Source organism: Tupaia chinensis, unplaced genomic scaffold, assembly GCF_000334495.1.
Source record: "Tupaia chinensis unplaced genomic scaffold, TupChi_1.0 Scaffold000281_1, whole genome shotgun sequence".
NCBI classification, from domain to species: Eukaryota; Metazoa; Chordata; class Mammalia; order Scandentia; family Tupaiidae; genus Tupaia; species Tupaia belangeri.
In genome coordinates this window covers 147159-164863 of record NW_006159764.1, presented here as the reverse complement: position 1 = coordinate 164863, position 17705 = coordinate 147159, and the positions used below count along the sequence as shown (strand labels likewise).

Below are 17705 nucleotides of genomic sequence, written 5' to 3'. Positions count from 1 at the left end.
CCGACGAACAAAATTTCTTTTTAAAAACTGCTACAGTGGTGTCATAATTCTTCGAGAGGTATAGTTGTCAGTGTCCTCTAATACGATGATTAGCATTTTGCCTTTGCATGGATTACCCTACACATTTATTTTGGTTATTAGAGTGGTAGTGTTTGATTTTTGCCTTTCTTCATTGTATAATCTGATTCTTAGCTAGAATAATCTTACTAAATTGCTGTGGCTTGAATCATCATTATCTACTCTTTCACAGTGACAAGTAAAGAAAGCATAAAGACTGAGTGTCCCTTGTCACTCTCCTCATGCTATGCCATTATTTATTATTTATCATAGTATGTATATATTGTAGTTGTAACTGTTATTCTAGTACTCATCATTTTAGGTAAGTCCTTTTTTTTTAAGAGATGTTTTTGCTATAGGGCACATGCGCTTGCCAGAAATACAAAGAGAGACAGAGAGAAAGAAAGTGAGAAATCACCCTGGGGGGGATGGGCGCGCGCGCGCACGCACCTAGTTCATGTGCCCTAAAGCAAAAATCTCTCTAAAAAGGAAAGAAAGAATCAAACTTTACCACTACAAAAAAATCACCAAACCATAAAGAGGCACAAGAAGAGAGGGAGAAAGAAACAAAGAATACAGAGAACAACTAACAAAATAACAGCAGTCAGTTTTTACCTACCTATAATAGCCCTGAATATAAATAGACTAAAGGCTGAAAGGGCTTAAAAAATAAAAAAACAACTCAACTCTGCACTGCCTATAAGAAACTCACAGACTTAAAGTGAACGGATGGAAAACAAAATCCCACACAAAAACCAAAAGCGAGCAGTAAGAGAAATATAAGAGTACTTCAAAAGTTTGTGGAGAAAATGCATGGAATTGAAAACCCAGGCATAGGTTTTTTGTTTTTTCAAGATTTTTGCTACAGGGGTGTGCACTCGACAGAGAGACAGAAAGGAAGAAATCATCGCCAAGGGGGAATGACCATGCCCCAATCCCTCCTCCTCCATTCTCCTCTGGGACTTTGGGCGCGCGCGCGCACGCACACACACACACACACACACACACACACACACACACTCGTGCCTGGCCTGAGTTTAAGCCATCGGGTCCGGGACTAGAACCGCAGTTGACTACATGGGAGTACAGCGACATAGCCATCATGCCATCTGCTGGTCCTGTAAGTCCATTTTTAAATAGAAATATTTGTTATAATGCAGTGTTTTGGGAAAGGGTCTATTTAAATATTAAAGGTTATTAAGGTATTTAAGTATTAAAGATTCTTGAAAGTCTCAGTGCTAAAGAAAACTTTGTTTTGTGTTTATATTAAATTGTTGTTACTATATTACTAATTTGACACTTCAAAAGGAAACCATAGATATAAACCGTAGATATTGTCTATATTTATGGTTTCCTTTTGAAGAGAGGGAAAGTGAGAAATCACACACCCCTGGGGGAGGGGGAGATGACCATGCTGCAATCCCTTATCCATTCTCCTTTCTGGATCTTGGGCATGTGCAAACAGGTGCCCAGCATGAGCTTCAAGCCATTGGGTCCGGAACTCAAGCTGTGGTTGGCCATGTTGGTGTACACTGACGTAACCGTTACGCCATATGCTGGCCCTGCAGTCCCACTCGAAGGAGCACAGCTGTGCTTCCTTGGCTGCCCCAGGTGTCAGTCATTTGGGCTGTTGTATCCTTAAGTTCCCCTTTTTCTCCAAATAATTTGTTTTCTTTATTCATGATAGCATGCACATGACAGAGGAGCAAGCACCATCCACAGGGTGTAGTCAGGCCATGATCCCCCCTTCCTCCACCTGATCAGATCTTGGGTTCTTGTGCATGCTTGGTATGTCTCAGTCTGCCTGGGCATGGACTATAACCGCAGACCAGGGGTGGCATCCAGCTCCAGCTTCTCTTTGGCAGCACAACATGGAGCACACGTACGCCCTCGCCAGTTTCTATTTCTTTCTACAAGACAGCCCCGAGCCGAACGCCTCACGATTGATCGTTGGTGATTGGGACAATGCGATGTCACTGACTGATCGGGAAGTTAAGGAACAGCTTTACAAAAGAACACAATTTGGGGTGTACAGATTTGCATGGTGGTGAGAGGGACATGTGAAAGTGTCTGGCAGTGGCTGGAGGTGAGTCCAAGATACAGATCTTGCAGCTCTCTGCATAAGACTAAGAGTAGTCTATAGAAATGGTTAAGGCAGCCCTGGAAGAATAAAAGATAAGAACAACATCTTGAGAAAAGTGCATTTAAAGTCTGAGCAACAGACAGAAAAGATGCCAAGTGATAACAGACAGTAAGGAAACCAGGGTGGTGCAGGTTTCTCGAAGATAAAAGTGGCTTTGTCGTGGTCATATGATACAGAGAAATTAAATAGTATGAAAATTAGGTAACATTGGATTAGGTTCGAGTTCTGGACCCAGTGGCTTGAAACTCACACCAGGCACATGTACATGTGTGTCCCAAATCTTGAGAGGAGACTGAAGGAGAAAGGATTGCAGCATGGCCATCCCCCGTGGGGAGTGATTTCTCACTTTCTGTCTGTCTCTGGTGAGCACACGTGCCCTACAGCAAAAACTTCTCTAAAAACAAAGTAAAAGATGCCTATAATGACCTTTTTTACACATATACTATTTCCCTGCTTGGTATTTTTCATCATCAAAAGAAATTAACCTAGTTCCTTTGTTCTTTTCTGCAGGTTTAAATTTTTAGTCTCCATGGGACCAGCAGTTAGCGTAATGGCTATGTCACTGGACTCCCATGTAGTCAACCGCGGTTCGCGTCCTGGACCTGGTGGCTTAAAACTCACACCGGGTGCGTGTGCGTGCGTGCCCAAGATCCTGAGAGGAGAATGGAGGAGAAGGGATTGTGGCGTGGCCATCCCCCCTGGGGGGTGATTTCTCGCTTTCTGTCTGTCTGTGTCTGTCTGGCGAGCGCTCGCACCCTATAGTATAAACCTCTCCAAAAAATTTCTTTTAGTCTCCATACTGTAATGTTTCTTTTAAAAAATTACACGGCTCAGCTTTTTACAATGGACAGATTAATATATTTGTTACACATTTGACAAAATAACTTGTTCTAATTTATGAAAAAAAAACACAAAATGTTAATCTCTGTAACAGTAATAAGACAGTTGTATAAAAATTACCTTAAGAGCCTGTTTTTCATAGATGTTGCCCTACTGGAACAAGAGCAAAACCCGCGTTAGGTGACTGGCTATAAGCTTCTCCATAAGTTGGTGTCCAATAGTAATGCTTTTTAAGGCCATTTGAAACTTCTGCAAGATACACACGTCCGTCCACCACAAATGGCTCCACATCTGTGTTCGCTAGCTCTAGATGGCCCATTTGAATTAAGTCGAAATATGCCTAGAATTTTTAAAAGAAAAACTATCACTAAGGAAATAATTTGCTCAATTTTAAAAATATTCAGTAATTATTTAAATATTACTTAAAATTTTCTTTGAGAGGTTTTTACTATAGGGCGCGTGCACTCGCCAGAAAGACAGAGAGAGACAGAAAGTGAGAAATCACCTCCCAGGGGGGATGGCCATGCCGCAATCCCTTCTCCTCCATTCTCCTCTCGGGATCTTGGGCACACGTGCACACGCGCCCGGCCTGAGTTTTAAGCCACCAGGTCCGGGACGCGAATTGTGGTTGACTACATGGGAGTCCAGCAAAATAGCCGTTATGCTAACTGCTGGTCCCAAATATTACTTAAATATTTAAACACTCAAATCATCTGGGCCAATTTGTAGTTTAAAATAAAATGTTCACAACACGATTGCTGAATTTTAATATTTTCCAGGTTTTATAGGTATACTTTTATTCACTTAATTATACACAATGAAATAATATCACAAAATTAGTATTCTAAGTTTTAATGTATTGAACATGATTTACCATTTTTGTGGCTCCTAGAGTTAATTTTTTATACTATCAATTGTGTGGACCAAAGGGCCCATGTCAAACTTTTCTTGTTCCAATGGTGTTCGTTTTTTTGGAGAGGTTTTTGTTATAGGGTACGCACACTTGCCAGAAAGACAGAGAGACAGAAAGCAAGAAATCACCCTTGGGGGGATGGCCACGCTTCAGTCCCTTCTCCATTCTCCTCAAGATCCAAAGTCATGCACACATGCCCAGTGTGAGTTTAAGACACTGGGTCCGGGACTCAAACCACAGTCGATTACGTGAGAGTCCAGTGACATAGCCAGTATGCCAACTGCTGGTCCCGTTTTTAAAAGAAGTATTTTATTTAACTTTATTTTTTCTTTCTTTAAATTTGACCAGAGAGGGACAGAACAAGAGAGAGGAAGCGAGAAGGAAAGTGAGAAAGCAAGCCGCCAGATCTGGGATTTGAACCGTGTTCAGACATGTGGGAGTCCAGCACCCTTAACCAGGATGCTATCTGCTGGCCCCCATGATGGTGTTCTTAAATGAGGCTGGAAAGGGTATTGTATACAGATTTTAAGAATTTGATGATAACTGGGGTTGGCTGGTGGTGAGGTGGTTAAGGGTGCTGGACTCTCACATGGTTAACCACGGTTTGAGTCCAAGACCTGGCAGCTTGCTTTCTCACTTTCTCTCTCTCTCTCTCTCTCTCTGATCCTGTCTGATTAAATTAAAATAAATCAATGAATAAAGTTAAATAACATAATTCTTAAAAAAATAATTTGATGATAATTAGAGATCCATTCTTCAGCAAAAATAAACAAAATCCCCGATTTGGACAAAGAATTGTGTGGGGTTTGTAGACCCTCTGAAACTCATCTGTACATTAGGCGAAGAGAGACAACTGCATGGCATGACATGCTGACCTGTTGTTTTCTCACCGTAGAAATTTCTTTGTCTCCTATGGATTCTTGGTATGTTTGTAGGGGCATCATACAGACAAGGACGGGTCTGACAAAGAGGTTGCCGTTACAGAGGAAGTACTGAAGGAAGACACTTACCACACACGTAGCCTCATCAAATTTGTTTCCCCAGATGTAAATATTGGAGAATGTGGGGTTTGTTTTCATTGATCGTGCAAGTGCAACAAGTCCTTCTCCCTCGATGTTGTTGCTGACTACAGACAGCCTGGAAGAAAACAAGATACTGACTCTAGAAACCAATAATTCCACCAAAACAAACTTTTTTTTTTTAGGTTTTTGCCATAAGGCACATGTGCTTCCCAAAGAGAGACAGAGACAGTGAGAACTCACCACTCAGAGGACGGCCATGCTGCAGTCCCTTCCCTTCCACTCCTCTCAGAATTTGGGGTACACATGCACCCAGCATGATTTTCAAGCTGCCAGATCCTGGACTCTAACCATGGTGCTTTAACCAGCCATGCCACCTGCTGGCCCCACAAACTTTCTCTTTTAAATGGTATACAGAGCATGGGCACTCACTGGCAAGAGTGAGGGAAAGTGAGAATACACCCCTGGTAGGGATAGCCATGCTGCAGTCCCCTCTCCATTCTCCGCGGGATTTGGGGCATGCACGCAGGTGTGCTCAGTGTTTTTCAAGCCACCAGTTTCAAGACTGTACTGCCACATGGGATCCAGCTGCCTTAACCAACCCCATCACTTGGCTGACCCTACAAACATTTTCTTACAGGAAGTCAACATTATTCTTTAATGTTTTAATGTGGTAGTCAAAGTGTTGACAATATAATTCTTAAAATCCAAGAACCTTGGTTTTCTAATTGGATACTTCATGTACACAGAATTGTCTACATTTTGAAAACAGTCTTTTGTTTACATTATTCAGTAAATTTCTGGGTGAGTCACAGATTTCTTTCTGGACAAAGTCATCCAAGTAGTATTTTCTTCTTTAACTCATTATTTTACGTCTTGATATATTGAATGCTTATAATTTCTGTTTTAGAAGTCAGGATAAATAAAACAATAAGAGTTTATTACATTTTAAGAAACAGTGGGGGCCAGCAGGTGGTGTGGAGGTTAAGGTGCTGGATTCCCACATGGCCGACCACAGTTTGAGTCCTGGACTTGGCTCGCTTTCTCACTTTCTCTCTGTCTCTGTTGGTTGAGTGCATGTGCCCTGTAGCAAATTAAATAATAATAATAAATAAGTAAAATTAAATAAATCAAAAAAGAAGGAATGATAACTAGAACCAAATTTATTTTTAAAAAGACATCATCTTTGGAAAATAGAAATAGAAATTTTACTGTAACTTAATACTATGTCAATAGAAACTGTGTTGTCATATTTTATCCTAATCTTAAGAATTAAAGCATTTGGGACCAGCAGGTGGTGTGGTGGGTAAGGCGTTAGACACTCCCACATGGCCAATCATGGTTCAAGTCCCAGACCTGGTGGCTTGCACTCTCTCTCTCTGTCTCTCTCTGGTCAAATTAAAATGAATGAATGAATAAATAAAATTTTAAAAAATAGTTAAGAGGGTTGAGGTTAGTATTCTAAGGTTTTAAGTTTTTCTGTTATTTTGACTAAATAAATATAAAACCATACTAACGCTTTAAGACTCCTGTTGTATGAAGTAAGAGTTTCACTGAGATAGTTAGCTCCTGCATTTTCTATTCTGTTAAAAGAGAGATCTATTACTTCCAAAGTAGTGTTGCTTTTCAGCACATCAGCCAAATAGATCATTCCATCTCGAGTTATTTTATTGCTGGAAAAAGAAAGAGTTATAGTTGAATTATTGTTCTTTTATTGACAGTGATAAGATGCTTGCAAACTATTTTGATAAACAGTACTTGCTATTTTAGTAAAGACTTATTTGAATCACTTAACTAGAAAAAATGTTAATGAAAATGGGCAAAAAAATATTGCACCTATTCTGGCTTACATAAGTGGCCCATTCAAATGACTAAGAAGCTACACCAAGAAATACTAAGGCTTAGGACAAAAGCTTGATAGTAGTTGCATTTGATTCCCTTTTTAAAGTTGATATATTTCTTCTATGAGAGAGAAAGACACAGGCACCCCCAACAGGGTCATCACACCACAGTGCACCCCAGCCTCAGCCGGCCCAGATCACAGCACAGCTCGGGTCCGGCACATACAGGGCGGTGCGAGGCCCTGGACTAGGGCCCTTCACAGGTGGGTCCAGCTGTGTTACCACCATCCGCCCCAAATGAATTTTCTGACCACTGAAAATAGTGTCTGACAAAGTATTCCATGTACGTTGAGTAGTTGCACAGTTATTTCCATGACTTCTCATGTAGTGTGTAGATTACTGCTCACCAGCTGACATCAAGGTAGCGTACGCTGCTGTTCAGATGCAGGGCCTCACACAGCTGTTGTATGCCATGGTTCTTAATGCCGTGCTTACACACGTGGAGCTCGACGAGGCAGTGGTTTTCTTTCAGCATGTGGCCTATGTGGACTGTGGACTCTTCCTGAAAATAGATACGATCTTTTTTCTAAAATACAGTTCTGAGGTAGTTTAGGTTTATTCCAAACATATGCTGTTGTTTAAATTAGGGGTTTTTATTTTAAGAGAGATTTTTTGCTATGGGGCACATGTGCTTGCCAGACAGAGAGAGAAAGCGAGAAATCACTCCCCAGGGGGAATAGCCACACTGGAATCCCTTCAGATTTTGGGGATACACAGAGAGAGACAGAGAGAGAGAGAGAGAGACAGAGAGGGAGGGAGAGAGAGAAAGCACCCCTTACCAGGGAGGACGGTCACTCCCCGGTCCTTTCCATTCTCCTCTCAGGGTTTTGGGCATCATGCACACGCACCTGGCATGCTCCTTAAGCTGCCAGATCTAGGACTTGAGCTGCATAGTTGGCCATGTGATATCCAGCCTAACCACCAGCCCAAACATTGAAAGACAGAAAACAAGAAATCATCCCCAGAGGGGTGGTCAGGCAGCAACCCCTTACCCATTCTCCTCTCAGGGTTTCGGACACTCATGGACATGGACCATGAGTTTTAAGCTGCTGGGTCCAGGACTTGAACTGCGCTCACGCCATGTGGGAGTCCAGCGATGTAACCATTACACCATCTGCTGGTTCTCCACCCCCCCTTTTTTTAAGAGAGTTTGCTATAGGACACACACGTTTACTGGAGACACAGAAAGTGGGAAATCCCCTGGGGGATGGCCACATGACAATCCTTTCTCTTCCATTCTCTGCGGGTTTGGGCACGTACAGACACACTCTGGGCATGCGTTTCAACCCTCCATGTCCAGACTTGAACCACGGTCAGCCATGTGCAGTCCAGCACTGTAATCACTATACCACCTGCTGACCCCGCTGAACATTGGGCTTTTGTTTTGAGAGGTTTTTGGATTTTTTTGTTTGTTTGTTTGTTTGTTTGTTTGTTTGTTTTTTGCTATAGGGTTCATGCGCTCACCAGAAAAACAGAGACAGAGAGACAGAAAGCAAGAAATAACCCCCTAGGAGGGATGGGCATGCCTCAATCCCTTCTCCATTCTCCTCTAGGGATCTTGGGCACGCACGCACATATGCCCGGCGTGAATTTTAAGTCACCAGGTCCGGGACTCAAACCACAGTTGACTACAATGGGAATCCAGTGAAGTCATATTCCCAACCTCACACTTTTTTTTTTTTTTTTTTTGGAGAGGTTTTTGCTCTAGGGCGTGTGCGCTCGCTAGACAGGCAGAGAGAGACATAGAGATAGAAAGCGAGAAATCACCCCCAGGGGGGGATGGTCACGCCGCAATCCCTTCTCCTCCATTCTCCTCTCGGGATCTTGGGCACGCACGCACACGCACCCGGCGTGAGATTTAAGCCACTGGCTCCGGGACGCGAACCACAGTCGACTACATGGGAGTCCAGCGACATAGCCATTACGCTAACTGCTGGTTCCCCAAACATCAGACTTTTAAACACAACTTTAAATGCATTTGTGATACATAAAGAGCTTTGAACCTGCACTTCTTTTCTAGATATACCTCTGTTTTCATTTAGACCAGTAATAATAAAATGAATTCTTATTCCCTGGCTTTTACAACCGATACGAGCAGAGAGCCACCCAAAAATATGTTGAAGAACGAAGAAAAGCTTTGCAAGTAGGCACGATGTTTTATCTTTCCATCTCCAGGAAGCTCACCGATGATGCGCTCAAGTTCAAACTTACACATGTGTTCACACATATTTTGCTGTGATTACTCATGACGTCACAGATCTAGTCCTATCAGTGCAAAACAATGAAACAGTTCACGCTGGGCTCTGGTAGCCTGGTCTGCACAACTTCGAACACTTGCCCGGTCACCCAGCTGCTTTGACCCCCACAGGTTACTCAGAACTTGAGTTTCCAGAGGGCAGATGGCTTGTTTTAAGTAAGTTTTTATTTGTAAATAGCAGTTCACAGGAAGTGCAGTTCTGGAAACACGGCGTACTCACGTACCTCGACGTCAATTTCAGCGCCTTCGTTTATACTCACGCTGTTACACTGACAGCCGTCACGTCGAGTACGCACCTGTTCACCATACAGTATAGGTCGGTTTAGGTTTATCCCTTTAATTGCTTGGTTTTGAGTTAGTACCGTAGCAAATGCTATCACGCTCTGCATTCCCTAAAAATGGGAATTCAAAAAGGAAATGGACAAGGTATTTAATCTCCTTATATAAATATTTCAAGATAAATTACAAAATGAATGAATCAAAATAATGTTTTTTAAAAAATGTAAGCATTGGGGGACCAGCAGTTAGCATGATGGCTATGTCGCTGAGCTCCCATGTAGTCAATCGCAGCTTGAGTCCCAGACCCAGTGGCTTAAACTCACACTGGGTGCAGCGCGTGTCTGTGCGTGCTCAAGACCCCGAGAGGAGAATGGAGGAAAAGGGGTTGTGGCACATGTGCTCGCCTGACAGAGACAGTACCCCAACGGGCTCTGGCCACACCACAGTCCCTTTTCCTCCACCTCTCCTTCCCATCAGGATTTGGAGCACACCTTCATGTCCTTCAAGCCACAGGGGCACGAATGCCAGCCCCTGTCAGTCACAGGAGGGTGGAGAAATGGAGAAGGGATTGGATTGTGGCATTACCATGTGCCATTGGGGTGGTGCTGTCTCCACTCTCTGTCTCTTTGTCTTTCTCTGACAAGCATGACCTCTGGCAATTAAAAAGGTTTGAGGGGCCATCCCATGGCATGGTGATTAAAGTGACTGGACCCCACACGGCCAACTATGCGGTTAGAGTCCTGGACCCAGAAGCCTGAGAAACACACCAGATGCATGTGTGTGTGTGCCCAAAATCCTGAAAGGAGAGAGAAATGGAGGGATTCTGGCATGACTGTGTCACATGGTGTGTGTGTGTGCGTGGATGTGCGTGTGCAAAGGTGCTTTCCCACTTTCCCTCTCTGTCTCTGTCTCTCTGTTCCTCTCTGGCAAGCATACACACCCTCTAGCAAAAAAAAAAAAAAATCTTTTTGAGGTTTTTGCTATAGGGCACATGTGCTTACCAGAGAGAGACAGAGAGGAAGCAAGCAAGAGATCATCCTGCAGGGAGACGGCCACACTGCAATTCCTTCTCCATTCTCTTCTCTGGACTCTGGGCAAACACACACGTCTGGCATGATTTTCAAGCTGCTGGGTCTGGGACGCCCACCATGGTCAACAACGTGGGAATCCAGTGCCTGCACCACGCCACCAGCCAGCAAAAACAAGAATAGAAACCTGGACTTTTGAACATGCAAAACAGACACATCCCTCATTACCAAGTAAGCTAAAAACTCAGAAGCTTTTGGCACCATCATTTTACGTTTTTATGCTCTAATATAACTTCACTTCAAAATAATGGATTTTCAAAAATTAAAAAAAATTTTACTGGGAGAAGCAGTTGGCGTAATGGCTATGTCGCTGGACTCCCATGTAGTCAACTGCGATTCGAGTCCTGGACCCAGTGGCTTAAACTCATGCCAGGCACGTGTGCACGCGTGCCCAAGGTACCGAGAAGAGAATGGAGGAGAAGGGATTGCGGCGTGGCCATTCCCCCTGGGGGGGTGATTTCTCGCTTTCTGTCTCTCTGTCTCCCTCTGTCTATCTGGCGAGCACACGTGCCCTATGGCAAAAACCTCTCCGAAAAAGAAAAAATATATATACTAATGAAGTAGCATTGTTTAATTGAAGTGAACATGACCAGGCCGTTTATTTCTATGGTGCAGTGGTAATGCACCGCACAGGAGAAGCCAGAGTCACGTGGTGTCCTGCTTCAAGTCCCCAGACCAGTCAGCCTGAAACACCAGATGCACACACAGTGCCCAAGACACAGTGCCCAGACCCAAGGCTGGCCGACGAGGAAGGGTCAGTGTGCCCAGACCCTGCGGCAGGTACTGCTCTCACTCTTACCTGATGTGCACCTTGACGCAACGCTCATGAGTACATTTTAAAAGGTTCGATAAAACAAACATGGTATTTCTCTTTTAAAATCCCATGTAGGTTAAGATGAGCTATGGATAAAAGTTTTGGAGTATTTTTACATTTTTATTATACTGACTTTTTTTTTTTTAATTTGCCAGAGGGTACTTGTGCTCATCAGAGAAAAAAAGTGAGAATCCATCCCCCGTGGGGCATGGTCATTGCCACGACCCTTTCTCCATTTCTCACTCTCACTGGGATTTTGGACATGAACAAACGTGTGCTTGGTGTGTTTCTCAGTCCTCCAGTCCAGGGCTCGAACTGCAGTCAGCCATGTGGAATCCACCTGCCTTAACCACCGTGCCATGAGTTGTCCTTAAACTGAGTATTTTTCTATGGTATTATTTACTATAATGTGATTTCTTGTTGTTTTTTAATTTGTTGCAGGTCGCATGCACTTGGAGAGAGAGTGGGAAAGTGAGAAATCAGTGCCCCCAAGGGGGACAGCTACATCACAGCCCCTCCTCCGTCTCCTCTCGGGATTGGGGGCATGCACGTGCACACCCCTGGCATGTTTCTCAAGATGTCGGGTTTGAGACTCAAACTGCACGATGGGCTGTGTGGGATCCAGTACCATACCATACACTGACCGCCCCTATAATGTGATTTTGTTAACAGTCTGTACTATTACGGCTATTATTCCCATCAGAGGCAAGTATATTTATAGGATAAGGTAAGTATATTTATATGGTGGAAATTCAGAATTCACAAGAATCGATCAGCAAGTCTCTATGCTGGATTTCTGGGAGAATGGCCCACAGTCTGGGGGATTTTCTCATTATCGGTTTACTCACCAGGTCACAGTCACCCAAATCTAATTTCTCTAAAGTTGAATTAATTTGCAGCATTGCAGCAAAAAACATTCCGCCTTTATTTTCAATCTTATTTCCAGTCATTCTTAGGTATTTCAGAGTTGTATTCTTCTGGAAAGGAAAAGAATCAAAGTGTAGTTATTCAGGTTTTTAATCTATACGATTCTCTAAGTCACATGAGTTAGAAGACTAGTGCTTGCAGACTCACCATTTTTTCATGGAAATAGAGTAGGAAATATTCCTTTGCCATCAATAAAAACCTAGTTTAGTAGAAAACATGCCCAAGAAACAGATGTCTAAGCAATCGCCAATAAATAAAGCAGATTTAAATAAACTTTATTCTCAGTGGAAACTCTAAATTCATCTTTTTTTAAAAAAAAGAATTGTTTTAAAATTTAACTCTTTATTTACTTATTTATTCATCCATTTATTTTTAACCTGACCAGAGAGGGACAAGAGAGCGAGAGAGAGAGGAGGGAGGGAAAGTGAGAAAGCAAGCTGCCAGGTTCGGGACTTGAACCATGGTCAGCCATGTGGGAGTCTAGCATCCTTAACCATCATGCTACCTGCCGGCCCTTCTAAATTCATCTTCTAAGAAAATTACACTTCACTTTCCTTTTTTTATGTCAGAGGCTATATGTGCACGCACGGTGACGGAGGAGAAGGCGCGTCCCGAGGGTCCTGGGTGTGCCTTGACCCCCCTTCCTCCAGCTCTCCATCCCGCCAGGATCCCGGACATGTGGGTGCAGGCCCAGCATGTCTTCCAAGCTGCAAGGCCAAGACGTGAACTGTGGTCGACCGTGTGGAATCCAGCCTCCTTTGTGTAATGCTTGACTGCTATGCTACACAGCTAGTCCTCACTGGTTTTTTTTTTTTAAATTGGTGTGAAATTCATATAATATATAATTGACCATTGTTTATTTTAAAGAACTATTTTTTTATTTAACTTTGTTTACTTGTTTATTTATTTAGTTTTATTTGACCAGAGAGAAAGAGAAAGTGAGAAAGCAAGCTACCAGATCCAGGACTTGGAACTACGGTCAACCACATGGGAGTCCAGCACCCCAACCACCACGCCACCTGCCGACCCCCTAATACTGACCATTTTAAAGTGTCAGTAGCATTTAGTACATTCAGAATGTTGTGAACCCATCTGTGTAGCTAGTTCCTCGTTTCCAAAGGCGGCCCTGTACTCATTAGGCAGAGCCCCATTTTCCCTCTATCACTTTTCAAGTGATAAAATTTCCCAAACACACTGAGTCCACTTGTCAGAAACATCCAGAACCGGCAGCTCTGTACAGAAGGTACATTAGTAGCTGCCAAGGGCGGGAGAGAAGCGGGCAGGCGGGGAAAAGCTGGAGAGGGACTGTGAATGGACATGGGACCTTTTTTTGGTGATGAAAATGCTCTAAAAATAGCGACAAGAGTGATGATTATACAACTTTGTGAACAGACTTAGGAAACCTACTGAATCGAAGACTTTTAAAAGGTATATTTTATGTATATGAATTATATCTCAATAAAAATGCTTTTGTTTTTAGAGGTTTTTACTATAGGGCACATGTGCTCACCAGAAAGACAGAGAGAAAGAAAGCGAGAAATCACCCCCCAGTGGGGATGGCCACACCACAATTCCTTCTCCATTCACCTCTCAGGATCTTGGGCACACATGCACACGCACCCAGTGTGAGTTCGAGTCCCACTGGGTCCGGGACTCGAACCACGGTCGGCTACATGGGAGTCCAGCGACATAGCCATTACACCAGCTGCTGGTCCCAAAGCTGCTTCTTTTTTTAAACAAGGGGCCGATGGTACAAAGTGGTAAAAAGTGACACTCTGCAAGGCGATCCCAATGGGCAGATTGTAAACGAAAGTCTGAAGACCTCCCCCAGGACCCAGCGAGCGGACTTACTTGGAGGGCTTTAGCAATCAGTTCTCCACCTTCAGGCCCAATATCATTAAACATAAGGTTTAAGTAAATGAGATTAAGTTGTTTCTATAATAATGAGAGAAGAGAAACTATTACATATGTAAGATTGAAAACTGATCTATATAGATACAGATATTTATTTAATTTATGTAAATATTTACCTCCAAGGGAAATCTTTATAACCCAGAAAACCTGAATTCTAGCAAAAGCAACTACCATGGGGAGGAAGGGAGACATGAGCGTTCTCATTTCAACAAAATCTAATTATAATATAAATGAAATGCAATGAAAGAAAAAGACTAAATTCAGGTTTTTTTTTTTAAGAGGTTTTTGCTATAGGGTGCGTGCGCTCGCCAGAAAGACAGAGAGGGACATAGAGACAGAAAGCGAGAAATCACCCCCCAGGGGGGATGGTCACGCCGCAATCCCTTCTCCTCCATTCTCCTCTCCAGATCTTGGGCATACACGCACACGCGCCTGGCGTGAGTTTTAAGCCACCAGGTCGGGGACGCGAGCCCGGTCGACTACGTGGGAGTCCAGCGACATAGCCATTACGCTAACTGCTGGTCCCTAAATTCAGTTTTGATCAAAGACTGAAAACCTGGACATGCTTTACTTATTAAGCATGGGCTGTAACAAGTTTGCCAAAGCTGATCAGGAGCTTAGGTACCAGCTTGGAGACCAGACACACAATGGATTCCCAGTGTGTCACATGTGGTGGGCGTAACAGAGGGCAGGGGACATCCGTCAAACTAATGTTCTGCACATCCGCCGTTAAACTACCCAGGGTCACTCTGAACGGAGCCAAGAACGTCCTGCAGTCAAATAGTACCCGCAGCAGCCTGGCAGCGTAGTATCCACCGACATCGCCTATGAGGTTGTATCTGACATCCACACCTAAAGGACACGGAGGGACAGAGGCTGAGACTCCTTGCAAAGAACGCTTACAACCAGGAAACTGGAAAGCAGAAGTACTAATTAAAGAACCATACCATTAATGTATACATGATGGCTCAAAAGTCGGGAAAGGATCCAGAAATCTTCACCTGTTACTCTTTCTACTGGTATTAAGCGATTGTTACCAGCGATGTTTAATATAATTCCCTCGCCCAGTCTGTTAAAACATAAAAAAGATTTTGAAATACAAAGAAAGAAATCTAGTAAAGAAATAAAAGTATTTTTATTCATGTGTAAATAGTAACATCAAGGATAATATTTATTGGGAACAAAAATGCAGTAGACTTATAGATTTAAACCAGGGAACTGGAAACTATTGGATATTCTACTATACTGTATAATTTCACACACGCGCACACACACAAATTATCCCCCCTTTGACACTGGAAACGTCAATGATTTGCCTAAATTTACCCAGCTCACAGGAGTCAAAGACAAATTCAGAGCCGGGCTTGCACAGTCCTGGCCTGTGGCTCTTCCCAGTACACCACCCCATCTCAAAGACCTAATAGTCTTGTTCCTCCACGTAGTACTATGAATCCAAAGATATGTCCATTTTATTAAGCATTGTCAAATGGTTATAAAGTCACTCGGTATTCCGGCATTTTCACACACATGAATGTCAGTGAATACTACTGATGTAACCAAGTATTATCTTCCTTACCCTGTCTTAATTTCTTCATCCACCTCTTGGAGTATATGCACTATAAATGGATTAATTTTCTGGGCTTTTTCCATACATAGATTACAATAATGTTCCTGGAGGCTGGCAAGAGGTTCTGGAGATTTTGAAAAATAAAAACTTCTTTAATCACATATGAATGACTCCAGACTCTTTCTTTTTAAAGAATTGTTTTATTTAACTTCATTTATTTATTTTAATGTGACCAGAGAGAACGTGCGAAGGCAATCCGCCAGATCCGGGACTCGAACCACAGTCAGCCATGTGGGAGGTCCAGCGCTTTTAACCACCATACCACCTGTTGGTCCCTGAATGACTCCAGATTTTTGGTGTTCCAAAGATGAAACACTGGAGGTCAGGGCGAACGTCTCCTGGGCCATAGGAGAAAGGTGGTGGTGGAGTCGCGTGATACTCAGGAGGAAATTAAGGAGCCGGAAAAGCCGAGATGTGAGAAGACCTGCCCTCTCTTGCTGCAGGTTTTCACCACTGATAACGGTCGCCACCACCGAATGGATGAGTTTTCCCGCGGAAACGTACCATCCAGCGAGCTGCAGATCTATACCCGGATGGAGGCAACCTTGAAAGAATTGACTAGTTCAGTAAAAGAGGTCTACGCCACCGAGGGCGGTTCAAGACCCGGACCCGGTGGCTTGAACTCACGCCGGGCACGTGTGCGTGTGTGCCCAAGATCCTGAGAAGAGAATGGAGGAGAAGGGATTGCGGTGTGGCCATCCCCCCTGAGGGATGATTTCTCGTTTTCTGTCTCTCTGTCTCTCTCTGTCTGTCTGGCAAGCGCAAGTGCCCTATAGCAAAAACCTCTCAAAAAAAAAAAAAAAGTCTCCACAGAAGCGAGAAAGAAGGGCACACACTGCAAATTTGCAATTGTTTTTACAGACTTTAAAAGACCTGGCTATGGAGATAAGCAGATTGGCAGCACTGTGTCCTGCAGAAAGGGGACTGAAGATTCCCTGACCCTGCAGTCACAGAAGTTCCAAATAGGAGATTATTTGGACTTAGCCATTGCCCCTCCAAATCGGGCACCACCTGATTCCTTCAGGGCACGTGAGACCGTATTAAATTCTATTTACTACTTCTCGAATTTATTTTCAGGCAGTTATGTAAAATAAATTTACACGCTCGTCCCCCTCGTTATTGCCATTAAGCCTTTAAATTCTAAACAAATCGTCATGCATCTATTTAGGAGTTAGGTTTGGATGTGCTATGGTGTGAATATTAATAGAAAGTCTGTATGTTTCCAGCCCTTCTGTAAAATATAGAGAAGTGCTCTCCGCATCCCGTGTGAGACTATATTGTTTAATCTGCGTGTGCAGTCAGCCCGAGTGTGACAGGGAACGGAGCAGGGGAACAGGGTTATTCTCACGTTTGGGGTTTAAACGATGGAGGGGGGTATTAAGCACAGAAGGGGCGGCACAAAAGAAAGCCACGAGATGAAACTGAGCCCGAGCTGTGGTGTAGACTAATGCACAGCTGGAAAAGGGACCTGTGTGAGTGAGGGAGCGGGCCGCAGAGGCGTTCTGGACGGCTAACAGCGTGAGCGGAGGCCAGCTGAAGCTCTGCGGCCCGGCTTGATCAGGCACAAGGACTAACAGGTTAGAGAAAACAATTCGGGTGTCACGGTGAGGGCTTTCGGGCGTTTGGAAGGCAGAACAGTACAGAAGGGAGAATTTCAGTTTAAGGGTAGAAAACGTTTACCTTAAAGATCTGAACATGGAGAGAGGAAGACGACGACCAGGGAGAAGAGCCAAGGATGAGGTTGGGTTGAGCAAGTAGGGACGGGACCCGAGCAGCTGCAGAGCGCTCAGGACGCCGGGGCGGGCCGGCTGGGGCTGAGCGCAGGGGGAGCTGGCAGGGAGCACGAGCCCGGACACCTTCCCGGCCCCGCAGCCACCCGGGGTTCCCGGCACCCGGCACCCCACCCCACCTGCCCCGGAAAGGCAG

At 43.9% G+C, this 17705-nt stretch overlaps 1 protein-coding gene across 5 annotated transcripts in view; it reads right to left on the bottom strand.

Annotated features, from left to right (window-relative positions):
* LRRC34 (leucine rich repeat containing 34) overlaps positions 1–17705 on the bottom strand; it is a 37229-nt gene that overhangs the window by 15698 nt on the left and 3826 nt on the right. Inside the window, exons 1-12 of one of the 5 annotated variants that reach the window (XM_006150266.3) lie at positions 17460–17618; positions 15729–15843; positions 15100–15221; positions 14940–15004; positions 14090–14173; positions 12160–12288; positions 9355–9522; positions 7221–7375; positions 6490–6645; positions 4964–5090; positions 3161–3380; positions 1614–2217 (exon numbers count right to left, since the gene is read on the bottom strand). In XM_006150266.3, the coding sequence (XP_006150328.1) occupies positions 3177–3380; positions 4964–5090; positions 6490–6645; positions 7221–7375; positions 9355–9522; positions 12160–12288; positions 14090–14173; positions 14940–15004; positions 15100–15221; positions 15729–15802 (1284 nt within the window). In that variant the 5' untranslated portion in view covers positions 15803–15843; positions 17460–17618 and the 3' untranslated portion in view covers positions 1614–2217; positions 3161–3176. Of the gene's footprint in view, positions 1–1613; positions 2218–3160; positions 3381–4963; positions 5091–6489; positions 6646–7220; positions 7376–9354; positions 9523–12159; positions 12289–14089; positions 14174–14939; positions 15005–15099; positions 15222–15728; positions 15844–16283; positions 16352–17459; positions 17619–17705 lie in introns of those variants that run through there. The other 4 variants (XM_027772545.1, XM_006150265.3, XM_006150268.3 and 1 more) reach the window with 4 other exon arrangements.